At 39.2% G+C, this 19,128-nt stretch overlaps 1 protein-coding gene across 1 annotated transcript; it reads right to left on the bottom strand.

Annotated features, from left to right (window-relative positions):
* Positions 1–13,689: 13,689 nt before the first annotated feature.
* On the bottom strand, positions 13,690–14,082 carry LOC148034048 (urease accessory protein G-like). The gene has a single exon (XM_087681005.1). It carries the CDS (start codon positions 14,080–14,082, stop codon positions 13,690–13,692), a length of 393 nt encoding a protein of 130 aa, XP_087537131.1.
* Positions 14,083–19,128: the final 5,046 nt, after the last annotated feature.

Genomic DNA, 19,128 nt, shown 5'->3' with positions numbered 1-19,128 from the left:
CTCAAGAGATGTGGTATTTAATGAGCTGAAATCATGGCATGAGAAGAAGATCACTTTGATGAATGATGATTATGGTTGTCAGGAGCCTTATGTACATGCAGGTACAAATGAAAGTGTAGAAATTTTTAGGCCTTCTAAAGATGCTACTACATTAGTTAGTCCTTGGATAGGTAGATTGAGGACTTCAGCATCTTTTCCACTGACATGGGTATGTCAGTGAGGGGGAGAGATGTGGATAAAGGCAAAGGAAAACTTGATGATGTTATAGGGCCACTCACTTGTGGTTATGATTCACCTGGTACTGACAGCTTGGATAGTGAGTTTGGTATTCCATCAGTTGTGACTCCTGGTGTGAGACATAGATATATACCACCTCATGAGAGAGGAGAGTCTCATACTGCACCTCAGTTGAGGAGATCAGAAAGAGTCAAGAAGCCTATGGATAGGCTTACATACAGTGGCTACACAGTGAGGCACTATGCATATATGGCAAAAGTCATTAGCTTCAAGGAACCCACAAAGTTTTCTGAAGCTATTTTGGATGATCATTGCTGTAAGGCAATTGATGAGGAATATTCAGCATTGGTTGAAAATGACACTTGGGATTTGGTTGATTTTCCTGAAGGAAAAATGGATATTGGTTGCAAACGAGTATACAAAGGGAAATGCAAATCAGATGGCACATTGGAAAGGTACAAGGCAAGACTTGTGGCAAAAGGGTATGCACAACAATATGGTCTTGATTATGAGGAAACATTCAGTCCTGTTGCTAAAATGGCAACCATGAGGACCGTGATTGCTTTGGCAGTATCTAAAGAATGGAGTATGTATCAGATGGATGTGAAGAATGCTTTTCTCAATGGTGATTTGGTTGAGGAAGTATACATGGATCAGCCCGAGGGCTATGCACATCTAGATTTTCCTACATATGTGTGTAGATTGAAGAAAGCATTATATGGGCTGAAGCAAGCACCTAGAGCTTGGAATGCTAAGATAAGTGCATGCTTACAAAAACTTGGTTTTACTGCAAGGCTGATCATAGCCTATTCACAAAGAAGACAAGAGCTGGTTATGTGGTATTAGTCATCTATGAGGATGACTTGATCATTACAAGTGATGATGTCACAAGAATTGGAGAGATCAAGGAAATGTTACATGCTGAATTTCAGGTCAAAGATTTGGGAGATCTGAAGTATTTCCTTGGGATTGAGGTTGTCTCTACACCTCATGGTACTTGGTTCTTGTAGAAGCAATATGCACAGGATATGTTAACCAAGTATGGTATGTTGGATTGCAAAGCATTGAGCACTCCATTGGAACAAAATGTTAAGCTACTTGCAAATGTTGGACATGAGATTGAGAATGTCACTATGTATAGACAAATGGTGGGTAGCCTGATTTACCTTACCATTACTAGACCGGATCTTAGCTATTCAGTTGGACTGATTATTCAGCTCATGCAGATCGCCTATGAATCCGCAGTTGGATGCAATGAGGAGGATCTTGAGATATGTAAAGGATACATCAGATTATGGTCTATTCTATGAGCATGGTAAGCCTTTGGAGCTTAGAGGATATACAGATGCTGAGTGGGCAGGAAGTACCTATGACAGGAGATCTACTAGTGGGTATGCATTTTCCCTTGGTACTAGTATGGTCAGCTGGAGCAGTAAGAAGCAACCTACAATTGCACTCTCTAGTACTGAGGCAGAGTATAGAGGTGCTGCACTAGCTGCATGTGAGGTAGCATGGCTCATGAAGCTTCTTGATGATTTGGGCATGCAGGAAGTCAGGCCTGTCACACTCTATTGTGACAACATGAGTAGTGTGCTCCTAGCCAATAATCGTGTCTATCATGCTAGGACTAAGCACATTGAGGTACACTCTCACTTCATCAGGGAAAAAGTGATTGCAGGTGACATTGATTTGGTCCATGTGAGGATAGAAGACCAAGTTGCAGATATCTTTACCAAGTCATTGGGTAAAGATAAGTTCGTGCATTTCAGAGAGTTACTTGGAGTTAAGTATCCTACTTGAGCTTGAGGGGGAGTGCTGAGACTCAAGCTCATTAGTCTTCTGTCAATTGTTTACCTTAGTGAATAAGGTTAAGTCACACTAACTTAACCATGATTAGATCTAGGTCAGTTGATCTTAGTATGTGTGTTGTACATTTAGTTGACTTTAGTATGTGACTGTGTGTAAAAGGAATGGATTACATGGAGCATGTCTGCTACCCTTACTGCTTGTGCCTTTGGTCATGGTCTACCTCTCTCTCTCAAAATGTGAATAGTTCTATCACATATACAAGAGAAGAACCGATTGAAGAGCTCATAAATGTTGAAGAGGAACATCGAGTGGTGATAGAGCAAGGGTTGGCTCTCACAGTGCCATCTTCTTCAGAACAGCCACAAGTCGACAAACCCAACCTTGCCTTCTTGACACCCATTGAAGTAGATGCTTTACAATACTTACTTCTATCAGATGTACTGTAATACTTGGAAATGAAGGAAGAAGAGTTGTTTTCTATCCTAGTCAGGGATTCAATGGAAGACCTGATGGATTATGATTACATGGATGTGCATCTAACAATGGCAGAGATTGGAAGATATGATGGCACAAGCTTAGATATTGTGAGTGCGATCATAGCAGCACAGGAGCATATAACCTCGGTTGAAGAATATTACCTTGTGTCCAATACTGAATTTGAAGCACTACAATGTGATTTTTTCGGACCAAGGTCCCAGCTTTCTACCAAGGAGTTTGTAGATCCCTCCACCCAAAGAGGTGTCTCCATGACATACGAGGAAATGAAGATACAATATGATCTAGAGAAGGTGATATTTCTAACTACCATATATTTTTATGCAATGAAACTTGATGGTAAGGTGCGTTGGGTCCCCCGGAGTCCACCGGTGAAATCTTGGCAAAAAATGATGCCTGCAGAGCTGACCTGTCCGAAGTCTGGCGTCTGCTCTACAGGTATCATTTTTGGCCAAGATTTCACCGGTGGACTCCGGGGGACCTGATGCACTCTATCATCAAGTTTCATCACTTTTTGATAACTCTAGGTTAGTCGCTAAATATATTATTTGATTTGACTTTGTCATTCAAGACATACTATATATAGATGACTTTGCATCAAGGCAAGGAAGATCTCGACATGCGGACCGATGCAAGGATTCAACTCTTAAGGAGTATATTAGTAACCTTGTTACAGATTTGGTGGTCTTCCATAAGAAGTACTCACCAAGAGGGCAAGAAATAATTATGAAAATTTGAGCTTTGACCAAGTTTGGACCTTTTCGAGCAATACCTGTGACATCTAGCTTAGAGAAGGTGGTACTAATCAAACAGTCAAAGCTTCTTTATTTGTTTGATCAAACACGGGGTGGAGCTATGTGTGTGCTTGCCATATTAGGCGACCTCGCTAAAGTGTCAGATTCGCTTCTCCTAGAGAAAGAGCTGAAGGGGGAGTGCATCATTTTTAAAGCAAAGAAGGAACTTATATTTTCATCGAAAGCTGGCTCCTCCTCTCCACCGAAGAAAAAACAAAGGAACAATTGAGAGTTCTTGTTGGCTATCAACTTTTTATATCTACCATCACTAACAACCCTCACATGTATTTTTCTTGATGAATGTAAGATACTTTACTTTGTCCCTACAAATAAATATTTATTAAATAAATGTGTGGTTTGTATAAGTGTGACGATAATGTGTGGTACGTGAATGACGCATTCGCATATGTTAACATAATTGAACACGTAGTACTACACTTGCGATTGTGTAAGTGTGATGATAATGTGTGGTACGTGAATGACACATTCGCATATATTAACATAATTCAACGTGTAGTACTGTACTTGCGATTGTGCATAAGCAATAATGTAACTTGTATCCATACGTATTACTACTTTTGATGCGTTCGTACGTTAAACAAAAATTAAGAGTCACGTGTTTCAAGAAACCAAAAAAAAAAACTTTACTCAATTATTTGAATTCAGTACACATCACACGAGATATTATGTATATATAAATAAATATTCCAATGTGGCAGAGTACAAAATTTTTTGGGCTTGCAAAATGTTATGGCGCTGTAACACCCATTACAAACCTTGCATCATTAATCTAGTAAACTATGGTGGGGTCCCCTTGCTAGGTCGAGGCCAAATAATAAAGTTTATATCTTTGTTTGTGATTGTAACACGCTTTTCATGGATGGTTGCAAGCTATGTATCATCGAACAAGTCGATGAGAAACCCCTCTACAACGGTTTGTAGGGTCTCCATGGCTGCACAGCAGTCCACCTTCTTGCTGATGGGCTATCCCGCACTCGTGCCCAAAATCTTCCCAACCCTTTTAGCTCCAAGTCTTGCATGACTTCTCGAACAACTTTATGAAAAGAACTTTTTGGGATGAGAAGCTCGTATCCACGTTGGATTCTCCTTATCTCTCGAAGAGCGACAATGCTCGGTTTCCATCTCCTCTTCTTCTATGTGTTGAGAGAGAGAGAGAGTACGCGAGAGATACACAAGACATGCTCCCAAAGAATGATTCATATTGATGTAGAGTTAGTATATATAGGTGAGACCCAAGTCAAGTGAGAGATGATATATATAGTTGTAACATCCCCACTCAAACAAAGGTCTCTGGCTGCGAGTGAAAAAAACCCTTGGGGAGAACAAGGGAAAAACCCGAGCCCCTACACATACGTACGATACAAAAATGATTTACTATAAAGTTTTCTTGAATACAATGATACATGCCTCAATCAGTGAGACAAGAACTTGGAACAATACCAAGTTCATGTCTTAATGAGCTAAAGCGAGCTTCACTAAGAGCTTTTGTGAAGATGTCTGCAACCATTTGATCACTGGGACAATGCTCCACCATAATGGAACCTTTCTTGACTTCATGTCGAACATAATGATAATGAATAGCAATATGCTTTGATTTACTATGTTGTATATAGTCTTTGGTAAGACTAATAGCACTTTGGTTATTGCATCGAAGAGGTGTACTAGATGATGAAGGATGTCCCAAATCTGCAAGTAGTTGTCGAAGCCAAACTAGCTCGCGAGCTGCTAATGATGCAGCAACATATTTGGCTTCAGTTGTAGAAACCGCAACACATCGTTGTTTCTTGCTGGACCAAGAAACCAAACATCCATTTACAAAGAAACAATTCCCACTTGTAGATCGCATGGATAAGTGTGAACTTGCCCAATCAGCGTCTGTATATCCAATAAGGTCAAGAGAAGTTGAAGAAGAATCCTCTCGATGACGATAAATAAGACCAAATTCCTTAGTACCCTTGAGGTACTTAAGAATACATTTTGCAGCACTCCAATGAATAGTGGAAGGGGAAGAAAGATAATGTCCCAAAAAGTTAGCTGCAAATAAAATATCTGGTTTTGTGTTTAAACCCATAAATTGAAGACAATCAACAAGATTAGCAAAAGGTTGATGAATGGCTGATTCTTCATTATGTGTTGTAGATGTACCCTTGGTAGAGCTTGAAAGAATGGGAGTGTTAGCAGAGTGCGCATTTTTCAACCCAAACTTCTTAACAATATCATTAATAGACTTTGTCTGGCGAAGAAGAAGAATGCCTTATTGTCGGTGTCGTTGAACTTGAATACCCAAACAAGAATGTATCTCACCAAGGTCAACCGTTTCAAATGCACTTGATAAAAGCTTCTTCATAGCATCCAAGAAAGCAATATTATTTGACACAAGAATAGTATCATCAACATATAGAGCAAGAATAATAAAATATTTGTCCTCCCTTTTGATGTAAAGATTTGGGTAAGCAAAACATGCAACAAAACCTTTAGATGTGAGGAACTGATCAATCTTAATATACCAAGCACGAGAGGCTTGCTTCAATCCATATAATGCATGATGAAGCTGACATAAAAGATGCTCCTTTCCTGCAATCATAAAACCTTCAGGTTGCTCCATATAGATTTCTTCTTCAAGATCTCCATTGAGAAAAGCCGTTTTAACATCCATTTGGTGAATTTCTAGATCAAATAGTGTTGCAAAAGCCAAAATCATACGAACTGTTGTGGAGCGCACAACGGGAGAAAATGTTTCTTGATAATCTACTCATGTAATCTGTGAGTAACCTTTTGCAACAAGTCGTGCTTTGAACTTATCAAATGAGCCATCAGCTTTGGTCTTGGTTTTATAAACCCATTTACATTTGATAGAAACACGATTTGAGGGAAGTTCAGTAAGAATCCATGTACCTTTGGAGATTAAAGAATCGTACTCAGCTTGCATAGCTTCTTGCCATTGATCCCTTTGAGACGAATTGATAGCTTCCATATACGATATTGGATCCTCTTGGACAGACATAGCATCATCTAAGACATCATATTCAATAGAATAGAATCCATGCTCTATCTCAATAGGAAGATCAACATAGATCTCCAAATTTTCATCAATCTTCTTTGGAGGTGAAGGAGGTTTATGATCATCAGAATTAGTAGAATCACAAAGCAAGTAAGGAAATGCACTAAGCAAAGATTGTGTATCATCTGAAACATCTGACGACCATGTGCCACCCATAGTCTTCTCATCAAATATAGCATCACGACTAATGACAACCTTTTAAGAAGAAGGATCATAAAATTTGTAACCTTTGGAATGATCTGAATAACCAAGAAAAATAACCTTCAAACCTGGAGGATCCAACTTATGTCGAGTGTCCTTGGGCACATGAATATAAGCAATGCAGCCAAATGTGCGAAAGTGAGAGACTGAAGGTGTCTTCCCTGTCCAAATTGTTATAGGAATTTTACCAGCAGGTGCAGTAGTTGGAAGATGATTTTGAATAAAAACAACTGTTAGAAGTGCTTCAGTCCAAAACTTTTGAGACAAACCAGAGTGTATAAGCATGCAACGTATAGCATTAAGAATCGTGCGATTTTTGCACTCAGTAACACCATTTTGCTGAGGAGAATAAGGAACTGTAAACTCATGATGAATACCTTGATCCTTACAGAAGTCATCAAATAGATTGGATACATATTCACCGCCGTTGTCACTGCGAAGCGTCTTTATAGAGAATCCAGTTTGAAGCTCCACACTTATCTTGTATTGTTTAAATATAGATAAAGTCTCAGACTTATGTCGAAGAAGATAGACATGTGTCTGCCGTGAGAAATCATCAATGAAAGTTATAAAATATTGATATTGAGACTTTGAGGCAGGAAAAGGACCGCAAATATCGGTATGAACCAAATCCAAGAGAGCACAGGAATGTGATGAAGTAGAAGTGTGGAAAGGCGAACGATGGTGTTTTCCAAGTGCACAGTACTCACATATTCCCATACGTGGATGAGATTTAAGATCCATACCTTGCACAAGACCATGAAGATGAAGATCAAGAATTTTGGTAAAGTCGGAGTGTGCAAATCGTTGATGCCATAATTTGCAATCTGCATCTCCAGGGGCAGTAACAACATTTGCAACTATATCATTCAATGATAGCTCAAATAGATTACCATGTCGAGGAGCTACTGCTATAGTATGCCCGTCTTTCTCTATACGACATTGATTATGATCAAAGCCAACAAACAAACCAAGATCAACTAGACGAGCAACAGAAAGAAGATTTCTTTGCAAATCTGGAACATGAAGAACTCCTCTTAATATTCTAGTGGATGAAACAGTCCCCAGATATAAATCACCCACTCCTTTGACTTGACAAGTCGTATCATCCGCAAGGTAAACAAACTTCTTGACAGGAAGAGAATGATAATTGTGAAGCCACTGCGATTGGTATGTCATGTTTCCAGTGGCACTTGAATCAACGATGAATAGAGAACCATCATGAACATGAAGTACCTTTTCTGGAGAGATATCATAATGGACGAAATTGAGCTCCTGATGAGTATGATCATCATCAGTTGTAGTTTGTTGAACAATATAAGCTCGAGAACGTTCTTCATCATATCTGCATTTATAACAACAACGAGATGGATGATCTGTATGTGCACAATAATCACAAGGAGGAAAACTTTTGGACGAGCGAGGTTGCTTTGTAGTAACTCCATGCTCCTCATCATATTGACGTGCCCAGCAATCAGAAGCCACATGACCTTTCTTATCACAATAAGAACAATGTTTGTTAGGATAAGCAAGACGAGAATATTTACTACCTGGATTAGGGCGTCCACCCTGCTGAAAACGTGAAGCAGGACGCTTGCGAGCAACAAAAGCAGCATCAAAATCCCTTTGTTCCCGAGTGACCAAAACAGCATCAGATTTTTCCAAATGATGCTCATGACATTGAGAATATTCAATAAGAGATATACATGCTTTGTCAAAGTGGATATCATCCTTGTTAGACAAAATAGTGATGATATTGTCATATAAAGGATCTTTGATTGTATGAAGAAGTTGAGTAACAATCTGATTTTTAGCAACAGGAGCACTGGCAGCACCAAGTTGATTGATAATGTCTTTAAAAGCCTCGATATGAGAGTGCATAGAGGTACCAACCTTATATTGAAGATTCTTCAAACAAGTTTGGAGATATAAAATTTCGGTGACCGATTTCTTCTCAAATGTTGAGATAAGATACTCCCAAATAGCATGAGAGGTTTCCAGATGAAAGATGTCCAACATAAGTGAGTCAGGAAGTGCAGACAATATATAACGACGAGCCGCTTTGTCACGACGAATCCAATCAGTATGATCAATTTTCCATTGTTCAAATAATGGACCATCAGTAATCACAGAATTGTTATTCATCACATCAATAGGTTGAACAGGGCAAGACAGGTCGCCCAAAACAATATCAAATAATTCGTCACCTTCAAGAATTAGCATCATCTTTGCTTTCCACCCAGGAAAGCCTTGTCCTTGGAAGAAGGGAACCGAACGTTGGCCAGACGGATATCCGTTAACAATTACGCAATTGGCCATGCCTGTATGTCGAGAGAAAACAAATAAGATGAGATTGCAGAATCTGCAAACCATGATCAAGACGAGCGTAGTTGAGACACATGACAATCAAAATAGGGATATGCACCTAAGAACGACGAAAAGTATTGAGTGACTAAAAAGAAAGTCTGAAATAGAGAGGCGTAACGTGCAAGACGAGATGACGCATATAAGAAAAGTGCTATTTCGATCGAGCAAAGAACGTGAACGATAATAAAACATCGCTAAAAATAGCAAGATGTTTGCTTGTCATAATCAACATCATTAACGAAGACGAGCGATTAATAAACTGTAATTGGGGATTAACAAACTATAATTAGAAATACAGTTTTAAATAAAAAATTGCAGATTTGAGCAGAATTGCTGTCTTGAATCCTGAACTGTCATAACTTTTGATCCAGAACTCCGATTGAGAAGCGGTTTTGACAGGATTCGAGAGCACGACAAGAGCTACGCACCTGGACCTGGTTTTGTTTTTAAAGAAAAAATTAACTAATACTTCTAATTTGAACAAGTTCATGTATCAAATCATCACTTGTGCAAAGAATTCAGTCAAGTATAAACAATGAAACAACTTATCTTCCTTGTTGTTGCTACGCATCCATAGCTCTGATACCATGTTGAGAGAGAGAGAGAGTACGCGAGAGATACACAAGACATGCTCCCAAAGAATGATTCATATTGTTGTAGAGTTAGTATATATAAGTGAGACCCAAGTCAAGTGAGAGATGATATATATAGTTGTAACACTATGGTGGTCCTTGTGCTGTACAGGGAGCACCAGTTGTTGCATTAGAGGAGGCTCCACCTTGTGCTCCAGGTGGCGGGCCTTGGCGTCATGTCTTCCCAGGGCCAAAACGGTGACATGCTTTCTTGGTCCGTGCCATGCAAGGAGGGCAAGACAGAGAAGAGACATAGGTTGGGGATGTGAAAATGGAGGAAGCAAGGAAATTAAGATGTGAAAATGAGAGGAAGAATGAACTTTTAACCCATTTAAACCCCAGAATCGGGTTAATGGAGCTTCATATGCACTGTCCATCGTGTGATCGTAAATCCATAAACTTGTATCGGAATGTGACGAAACTTCACACGTGCACTCGTTGGGTGGCCAAGAGACCAAATTATTGTTTTTTTGGAAAAAAAGTACATGCAGACCCCTGGTCCGAAGTCTGGCATTTGGAGCCACATAACGAGTGTGTGTGTGAAGTTTTGTCGCATTCCAATACAATTTAGTATTTTAAAAATTACCCCACACCAAAATTATGGATGGATTGATAATTGAGAAATCAACATCACGACTACTGGCTCTTGGAAACTTCGTACCACATAAACTATATAGAGGCATTAGGAGTAAAGTCTACAACAAGAAATGGCAAATTTTTGCATGTTATTCCTATTGAAATTAATAGTGCTAACAAAAACTGTAAGTAAGAATTGAAAATACAGCGAAGATGCACAGTCAAGGTGAGAGTGAAAGACAAATGTAAAATTTTAATTCATATTTTAAGGGCGCATACAATAGTTTTGCACTGGGACATAGTCATATGTCTAATCCACGAGGATAGCACTATGCCAAAAAAGATAACATTGCAAACTGTGTTCATTCCATTGGAACGAATGCATCCTTCACTGCTTGAAGATTTCTTACAAGGTGGAAGTTCTTGGGAGTTATAGTGATGCGCTTCACATGTATTGCACAACGTTGAGCATCAGTCATCAAGTCAACTAAAAAGGCCTCTGCAGCACAGTGTAGAGCATGCAGACATTCTTTTGTGAAGCAGTCAGGTCTATCCTGACCTTGTACCAAAAACCACCTCCTCCTTTCTGTGCAGTAGAGGTCTTGCACAATCTTGCGATCTTGAGAAGATCACCTTCGAAATGATGAGATCAAAAGAGCGTTGATCTTCTAATTTCTCTCAAAGCCACTATACCTGGCTTCCACTTGCGTTTCTTGTGGGGATGCTAAGGAGGACCCTTGTGAGGGCGACTTGAGGAAGGTGGATTAGGTTGAGAAGGGGGTGCATCTGAGCTAGTAGATGCTCCAAGGGGCTAAACATGATATGGGGCTCTGAGCGGAAGCTTATTTGCAACTGCCTTAGACCTAGCCATCTTTCCTGGACAAGAGATGTGAGAACTCAATGAATAAGATAGAAAGTGAAACCCTCTTTTATATAACCCTAAATTGTGAGACTCATTCACATAGATGCACACTCTTTCTTTCTCTCTTAAACTATTAATTGCATTCACACTGACTCACATTGTTCATCTTACTATCTTAGCTCTTTTTGAACCCATTTGTTGCCTTGTCGAAGACTTGTTTCTAGCCACTTGGCATGGTTTTCTTTGGCACTTGAGGCTTCATAACGCACTCTTTTAGTGACACGACGTGATTCCATCATGTCTACAACGGATTTATCGGCACTTTTATTTGCTTTCTTTTGTGAGAGTTTAGCTTCATCCACTACTATAATCCTAAACCACCAAGATAGTAATTGGATCATTGGATTGCTACCATTCACCCCTCCACCATGATCAGTTTTTCTTTGGTATGCATCACACATTATCCAATGTGAATTTTCCATCCCTTGTGTGGACCAAATTCCAGTGCTTTCCTTTTCTGCAAAGTATGGCCCATGTGCCTCAAGGATATGCTACAAAGACACATATCACACATGAGTAAAAATATGCTCAATAGTTTATACAACTCATACAATTTTAAAATATTAACTTAGTACACACCATGTAATGTGTGATAGAGCTTTTGTCCCATGCTTCCACCATGTTTTCATAGAAGCTATGCACAACATTGATAAATTCTTGCTTATCTTCATTGTTAAACACCATCTTGCAAAGGAAGGGAGCCAATTTGTTAAGACTTATCCAAACCTTAGCTTTGGCCAATCTTGTTTTTCCTCCATTACTTCGATCAGGAACTGCAAAATGTAACTTTTTCCACCCATTTTTGTCCTGCGGCCTACGAACCATGACATTCCCTTCCTCATTGACAGGTACTGAGAGAAACTTCCTAGCCTTTGCTCCTCCAAAGCAAGGTTTTTTTAGTAAGTTACCAGATTTTCCTGATCTCTTCTCATATTTTTCAATCGTCACTTGATACTTGTGTTTCCCAATTTCTGATAGCACTCGCTGTCGAAGGGTTTTGGAAAGCAAAGTCGCAACCACAGAGGACTTTGAATAATTTCAGGATAGAAGATCAATCAAGCAAGAACAGGCTATCCAAGATAATATGACCATTCTCTAAACTTCAATATATCTACCAATACATTCGTACAGTTTGCTCTCCTCGTCCAAGTTGTATATGAACTTTTTCTTCAATCCAATCTGGTTTATTTGAATAACCAGGCCTTCTATTTTATGAAGTAAAATGATAAAATGAGTCTTTGTCATAAAATCAGCTTGAAGAATCACAGTTAGTTCATATAGTTGATCTTTTGCAGTTGAAACACCAGAGTGCCAACTCTCTCAACAAGCACAATGGAATATACTGAGTCTCATAAACACTACATGCCAAAGTCAGTTCGAAAAGTCGTAGCTGGTTGAATATTATGATTAGGGTAGCCAGTCCAGCTACAATAGGACAAACACAAGAGAAGAGACTCTAAACAGCCAAATTGTTTTAGATAGTTGATTCTCTCTGTTGAAACAGTGGACCCACTCTCTCAACAAGTACTGTGGAATATAAAGTTCCAGAAAGACCGTACCACAAATTGGGCTCAAATAATTGGAGTCACTGAAAATTATGGTGAGGGAAGCTGATCCAGAAACCAGAGGATACACGGGCATGCAGTAAAGGGTCTCTCTGCTCAACCTCCTCTCCATCCAGCACAAGGGCAACAATGTTTGCACGCATAAGACTTTGCTTAGCATGAATGGCACTAAGAGCTGATGGACCTTGTTTAAGCTGTGCCTTCTGCATCCAACCTGCAGTATCCACAAGGTAAACAGTTCTGTTGTTGTAACAGAATTTCACACGAACAGCATCTCGAGTTAGACCTGGTTCTGGCCCAGTTAGCACACGTTCCTGTCGAAGTAGGGAATTCAGTATTGTTGATTTGCCAACATTAGGGCGGCCAGCTATTGCTAGCTGCATTGCCAAAGGACCTCCAGATTCATCCTCAGAATTCAGTTCTTGGGTAGCATTTATGTCTTCTTGGGCTTTTATAAGCAAAGGCTTTAACCCTTCATAAAGATCTGTCAGGCCTTCTCCTGTTTCAGCAGAGAGCGCAACAGCTTCACCAAATCCTAAAGTAAAAGATTCACCAAGTGTGGCCAGAAGTCTGCCAGTACTGTCTGCATGTATTCCTTCAGCTTTATTCATAATCAAAACGACTGGAATGGGCACATTTTGTTTGCGTAGCCATTTTCCAACTTCCAAGTCTAATGGCTGTATCCCAGCCCTTCCATCAATAAGAAGCACAGCAAGGTGACAACTAGACAAAGCACTTGATGTGATCCCAGCTGTCCTCGCAAGAACACTTTCAGGATCCTCTTCTGTTTCCAAGCCGGCAGTATCACAAACTACAAAGCACAAGTCTCCAATCTTTGCAACTCCCTCACAAACCTCACGAGTCACATGCCCATCTGGAGTGTCATAAACTAATGCTTCCCTCCTCCTTGTCAGCCTCCATTGAAAAAGCTCTCTTTCCTTCCTTCCGTCCAGCGTAGAGTATCGTTCCTCTTCCCTCCAGATTAGCGTAATCATTCCCTGTTCTCCAATCAGCCGCAGAGAGTACCCCGTTCCATCACTTCCAAATTAGCACCCACAGCATCTGCTAGATCAGTCTTATTGATCACCAGAAGATCAGCCTGTGTAATTCCTGGTCCTCCTTTGCGAGGAATCTTATCACCTCCGGCAACATCTATGATATATATGATATAGTCTGCAAGCTCTCTGACGAAATTGGCAGCCAGATTGTCTCCTCCTGATTCACAAAGCAAAATATCTGCTGAAAAGGTCCTGGATAGATCCTCCAATGGGCCAAGGTTTATACTTATATCTTCTCGAACAGCTGCATGAGGACAGCCACCAGTTTCTATAGCTCTTATCCTCTCAGGAGCAAGGGCGCCATGCTTCACTAGGAATTCTCCGTCTTCCCTCCTCCAACGCATACAAAAGCCAGTGCTCTCTCAAAAGCTTCCCTTCCAATCCTCTCTCTGCACTCCTCGTAGCTCCCCCTCCAATCCTCTGTTTTTTTTCTCTTTTTCAGATTCAGCGTAATACTCCCCTGTCCCGATTAGCCTCGACCTCTTTTTTCCATCCCATACACTTACTTTTCCCTCCCTCTTTAGCTTTTTAAAATCCCCTCTTTAGTCTTTGAAAAATCCCTTATTAGTCTCCTCCTTCCACATTTTCTACGCCTCCTTTTCCCAATTTCTCTTCAAAAGCGGTCCTCAAATTAGCTTTTTCCTGAAAATAGCCGACTAATTAGTGATATTTCACACATTTTCGGCCGCCCCATTCTTCATTGCTTGTGGTTCCACATGCTTTCAAAGCTGTAGAGAACATGAACTCATCTGGTTTCATGCCATGTTACTGCATTTTCTCGAAGAGTTTGAGAGCCAGTATCCCTTGCCCACGCTGAACATACCCTGCAATAATTGAGCCCAAAGAGACATTATCTTATTTAGGCAGTCAATTAAAACATTTCGTACATCTTCCATCCTCCCACATTTCACATACATGTCAACCAGTGCATTGCCAATGGCCAAATCAGATACAACACTGTCCAGTGTCAGCTGAATAAATACTAGGTTCCCCTGCTCAATGGCTCCAATGTTGCCACAAGCTTTCAAACGAACCCTTGGTCACAATCAAAGTGGTCCATGAGATTGCATCTCGAGTCACCAATCTACCAAAATTCCTTATTCTTCTCTGTCTTCGGCATAAAATGAAAGAGCAAACATAACAACTAAGTATGTACAAAGTATCAAATCACACACACGACTTTTGGGTGGTTTTCACACCTCGAATGCGCAGCAATACGACATCGCTCCACATTCCTACACGTTGCAATGGCTTCTTTTTCTGGTTGCATCCTATAAGCAAAGAAAATGTATTCATATACAAGTTTCTCCATGATTTTGACAAAAGCATGCAATGAATAAATGTGAATATGATCTAAGGGAATGTTGAAGATGGGCTTCCAAGTGGGATCTTCTCTATTGCGCATCGATGCAGCACTTGTCACCTTTTGCCAGTTCTTCTTTTCGTCCTTTCCTTCCACCCTCTCTGTCAAGCAATATAGGCATGGATTCTTTGTATTTGTACCATTGGAGATTCCACACATGCATTTTAAAGTTTTCAAGTCTCCTGCAAGATGCAACCAAGTATTGACCATACCCTTCAATCGAGAGCATCTCACCATGTTCCTGACGATCGATGATGCTTGGAATGCTTGTGTGCATAAAGAATAGCTGCAACACCTCAAATGTTTCCTTAGGAACTTCAAATGCAGCGAGCCAGTACACATGGCGCTCAGATTGAACACTCAAGTTTCCTGGGCTGTTCTTGTCGAATTGTAAAGCTCTATTCATCAGAGTTACACTAACTCTTTCAAGGTTTACTCCTTTGACGACCTCACTTTCATCTAATTTTATAACAAATTGCAATTTACCATTACATTCCTAAATAGACATATTGTAGTACATTACCATTGCTGGCTGCACCTTGTTCAAATCTAAATAGTAATTATTGAGTTCAGTGAACTTCACCTCATATGCATTTTTGGTCCCAACCTTTAGTGTTTCCACACATTGAACATGCATGAGATCTCCTATCAACTCCAAAACCTTTGTATTAAGTTACCGTCGGGCCTCTATTAACTTTGAAGGTTGAGGAAGAGGCACGATTCTATTTCTCTTCAGCACATGACCAAACCCAGCCTTTACACCTTTGAATATCTTTGAGTAAGTTGTTGTGCTAATGCCGGCCCTGTCATAAATAGATGGTGCATCCACAACTGAGAACTCATTTGACACATCTTTTAATGTGCACTCAATCACCTTTTCCTTCACAGCCTTAAACTTATGATTTCTCAAAGCATTTTCCAGTGTACTTGCCTTTAGAAATCTATTAATACATGATCCAACCTCACCCTCACCTAGGTTCTCTTTCTGAGCTACCTTACATGCTTTAATACATCACTTCCACTGGCCACTATTCACAATTAACTCATTGATTGGCTTCTTCTTTCGTTTGCGCTCCTGTGTTAGCTTGCTGTTGATCTTTCTTAAGCCTTCCAATTGTGCATTTGCCTCCTCATATGAGATACCAATGTCATGAATAGTGTCCTGCATTGAAATAATTTGATTGTTTTGTTGAATTACAGTGTCATTTAGTTGTACCACTTGTCCTATGAGCTGTTGTATATGAAGTTGATGTGCAGTGATCACATCATGGCAATTTTTTATGGTTGCCTGGCAAGTTGTAAATACTTTGAACGCTTGATCATTGAGCTGCCTAGTATAACCAAGTAGCCCATTTTCACCCTCGTACACATACTTCAGCAAATTTGTGATTCATGAGAAAGTTGGAGGTCTATTGTTTAAGGGGTCAATTGGGTAGATTCCCCATCAACCCACAAATCCACATGTTTCAATCCCATTTGCCCGTAACTCTGCAAAACCTGAGGGTTGACACTAGTACGCTGGGTTCTTTTGAAAAATGGGGCATATTCAATCTCTACCTCAATATACAGCTCCTTCTTTCCTGTATTCATGTTACTATTAATAGAAACGAGGAGCCTACTTGGTTTTCACAAGAGGTAGAGTGGAGATGCACAGAGATGCACACAAAGGTGCTAAGGGAAAGGAGGGTGTAAGTAATTCACTCTGTTAATGAAGGTTACATAAACACAGAGAAGAGGTCACAATAGAGCCATGAGAGAGTATAGATATGGGGGGAAATAGCTCAAAGGGTAGGGATGTCCAAGACTTTTCATATTTTAGATATTTTTATTTTGCCTCCAAAAAACACGAAATCTGACCAATTGGTTTGTTTTTTGACCAAAATCTAGGATATAAAAAATCCCCAAAATATCTTAAAAAGAACTTTCAAAATTTCATTTTCCTTGTTCTCGATTAAAAAATCAATTATCTCATATCTACTAGTCATTTTGCATTGAAAACGAAGCACAACACTCCTGTAACTAACTCCTTTTTTAATATAAAATTTGGTTGAAAAAGACTTCTTCAATGAGGAGAGAGAAGGAATCTGAGTATATCTTTGTAGATAATATAAAAAAGGCAAAACAAGATTGCAAAAGTGGAGAGAGAGGAGGATTATTTTACTATTCTTCTCTCCTCTTTTCCTTATTTTAAGGAGGAGAGAGGGGGGCTAAAGGGCCCATTTGTGAGCTCATTTTTTTGCTAATGCCTTGTTGGTAATAGCCATCATATTCTTTTCATCCCAATTCAATGCAAACAAAATAGAAAAGAAATACTCTCCATGCGCAGGACTAGCTATTCCAAGGTACTTTTATCATTTGTCCCTCAATTTATCTTGCACTTTGTTTATGAATTGTTTTCTTTTTGCCTCATAATTTACCTCTGGCATTAATGCAAGCTCCTTGAGGTGGGCCTCCTCTTTGAGTATGGTAGAGTTATAGTCATCCTAAATAAAAGACCAATACATGATTCTTAATTATGATTAAATTCAAGATACCACAATTTGTTATGATGAAAAATAAAATACTATAACAAAATTTTTACCTTCCACACCAAAAGCGATATTAGCAAACATGGGTTCTTGTACCATGACTCAAGCCATGGTTACTTTTTCCTTCAATTTCATACTCTATTTCAGCCCACCATCTTTGAAAATGGCTCATCCTTTTCAAAATGCTTTGTTTATCAGCGGCGATGCCAAACTTTTGGAACATGAAAATTTCATGGCCTAGGTTGGGTTTGACATGTGCTCTTGTTGCACTACAACATTGAGAATTGTCTTTAAATTTTAAGATTCACACATAAATAAAACCTATTTACATTCACATAACTAATAAATGAAACCTATTGGCATTCAAATGTAAATGAAACCTATTAATATAAATAAAATCTCTGGAAATTCACACATAAATTATCTTTATATTTCGAGATTCACACATAATTGATAATATGTTAATCCATTTGAAAAAGTCAATAGTGAGAAGTATACTTACCGCATTTGATGTATCCAATGCTAATAGTAGTTCTCATTCTTTCTTCTTCTCCACTTGAATGAATTGACATAGAACTCTAATATGTCATGAAATATATTTCTTATAAACTACATACATCAAATAATAAAATAAATAATTATTCAAAGAATGAAGTATCATCACAATAAACAAGAGAAAGCAAGATAATGCATAATTATCTTCCTTTATCCTCTTCATCCATGTCTTCAACCTATGATTACCGTACCACGCCAAAAACATGCACCCTCTCAAATCAGCCCACTCATCAATCAATTTATCTTCAAACCTTTGGTCAACTTCTCTCTAAAGAGGGCCCAACTCTTCCAAATTTTAGGGAGATACATCCATTAGCTCACCAGTGGGCCTTCTCAAAGAAACCAAAAATTTGCCAATTGTTTCCATATATGAAGCATTATTGAAAGATGAAATCAACCATGTAGCAAAACTAGATGCAAGCCTTAGTCTCATAGGGCACAAGTCTTCACAAAGGGATAGGAGGAGGAGAAGTAGATCTCCTTACAAAAAATGAGGTCAACACATCTAACATAAGACAAAACTTGACAATCTCTCCAATGTGTCTATCATGCTCACTCACCTATTTTTTTTCTTCATTAGCAACATCCTCATTCACCTCTTCATTTTTCTCATGTGTTATTTCACCACACTCCATGGTGGTAGTATGGGTGCTCATAGAATGAGCATGACTGTCATTGCTTGCTTCATCTAGGCTATCCTCAAGTGCTTCATCATCAATGAAAGGACATTTTTTCCTTGGTTTACCACCCTTGTTATTTGGAGATTCAGAGAATGCATGGGAGGATGCTTCTTGATCAATATTTACTAGTCTATTGCATAGACTGGATCTTAACCTTGTATTTAGAGTATCTACAAAAAGAATTTGAAAACAAAATATACCATTTATATGGAACCTTAAAAGAGTTTCTTAATCATTAAGAATAGAATATGAAAATTTAAAAGA

Source organism: Lygodium microphyllum, chromosome 7 (genome assembly GCF_053477565.2).
Source record: "Lygodium microphyllum isolate KBCC chromosome 7, Lygodium_microphyllum_v1.1.10, whole genome shotgun sequence".
Lineage (NCBI taxonomy): Eukaryota > Viridiplantae > Streptophyta > Polypodiopsida > Schizaeales > Lygodiaceae > Lygodium > Lygodium microphyllum.
The sequence above is the reverse complement of the archived record's forward strand: the minus strand, read 5'-3'. Positions and strand labels throughout refer to the sequence as shown.

What these genes read in the sequence shown, in the direction of transcription:
- LOC148034048 (XM_087681005.1), bottom strand. Translation starts at nt 14,082, where the DNA reads ATGCGTTGGAGGAGGGAAGACGGAGAATTCCTAGTGAAGCATGGCGCC.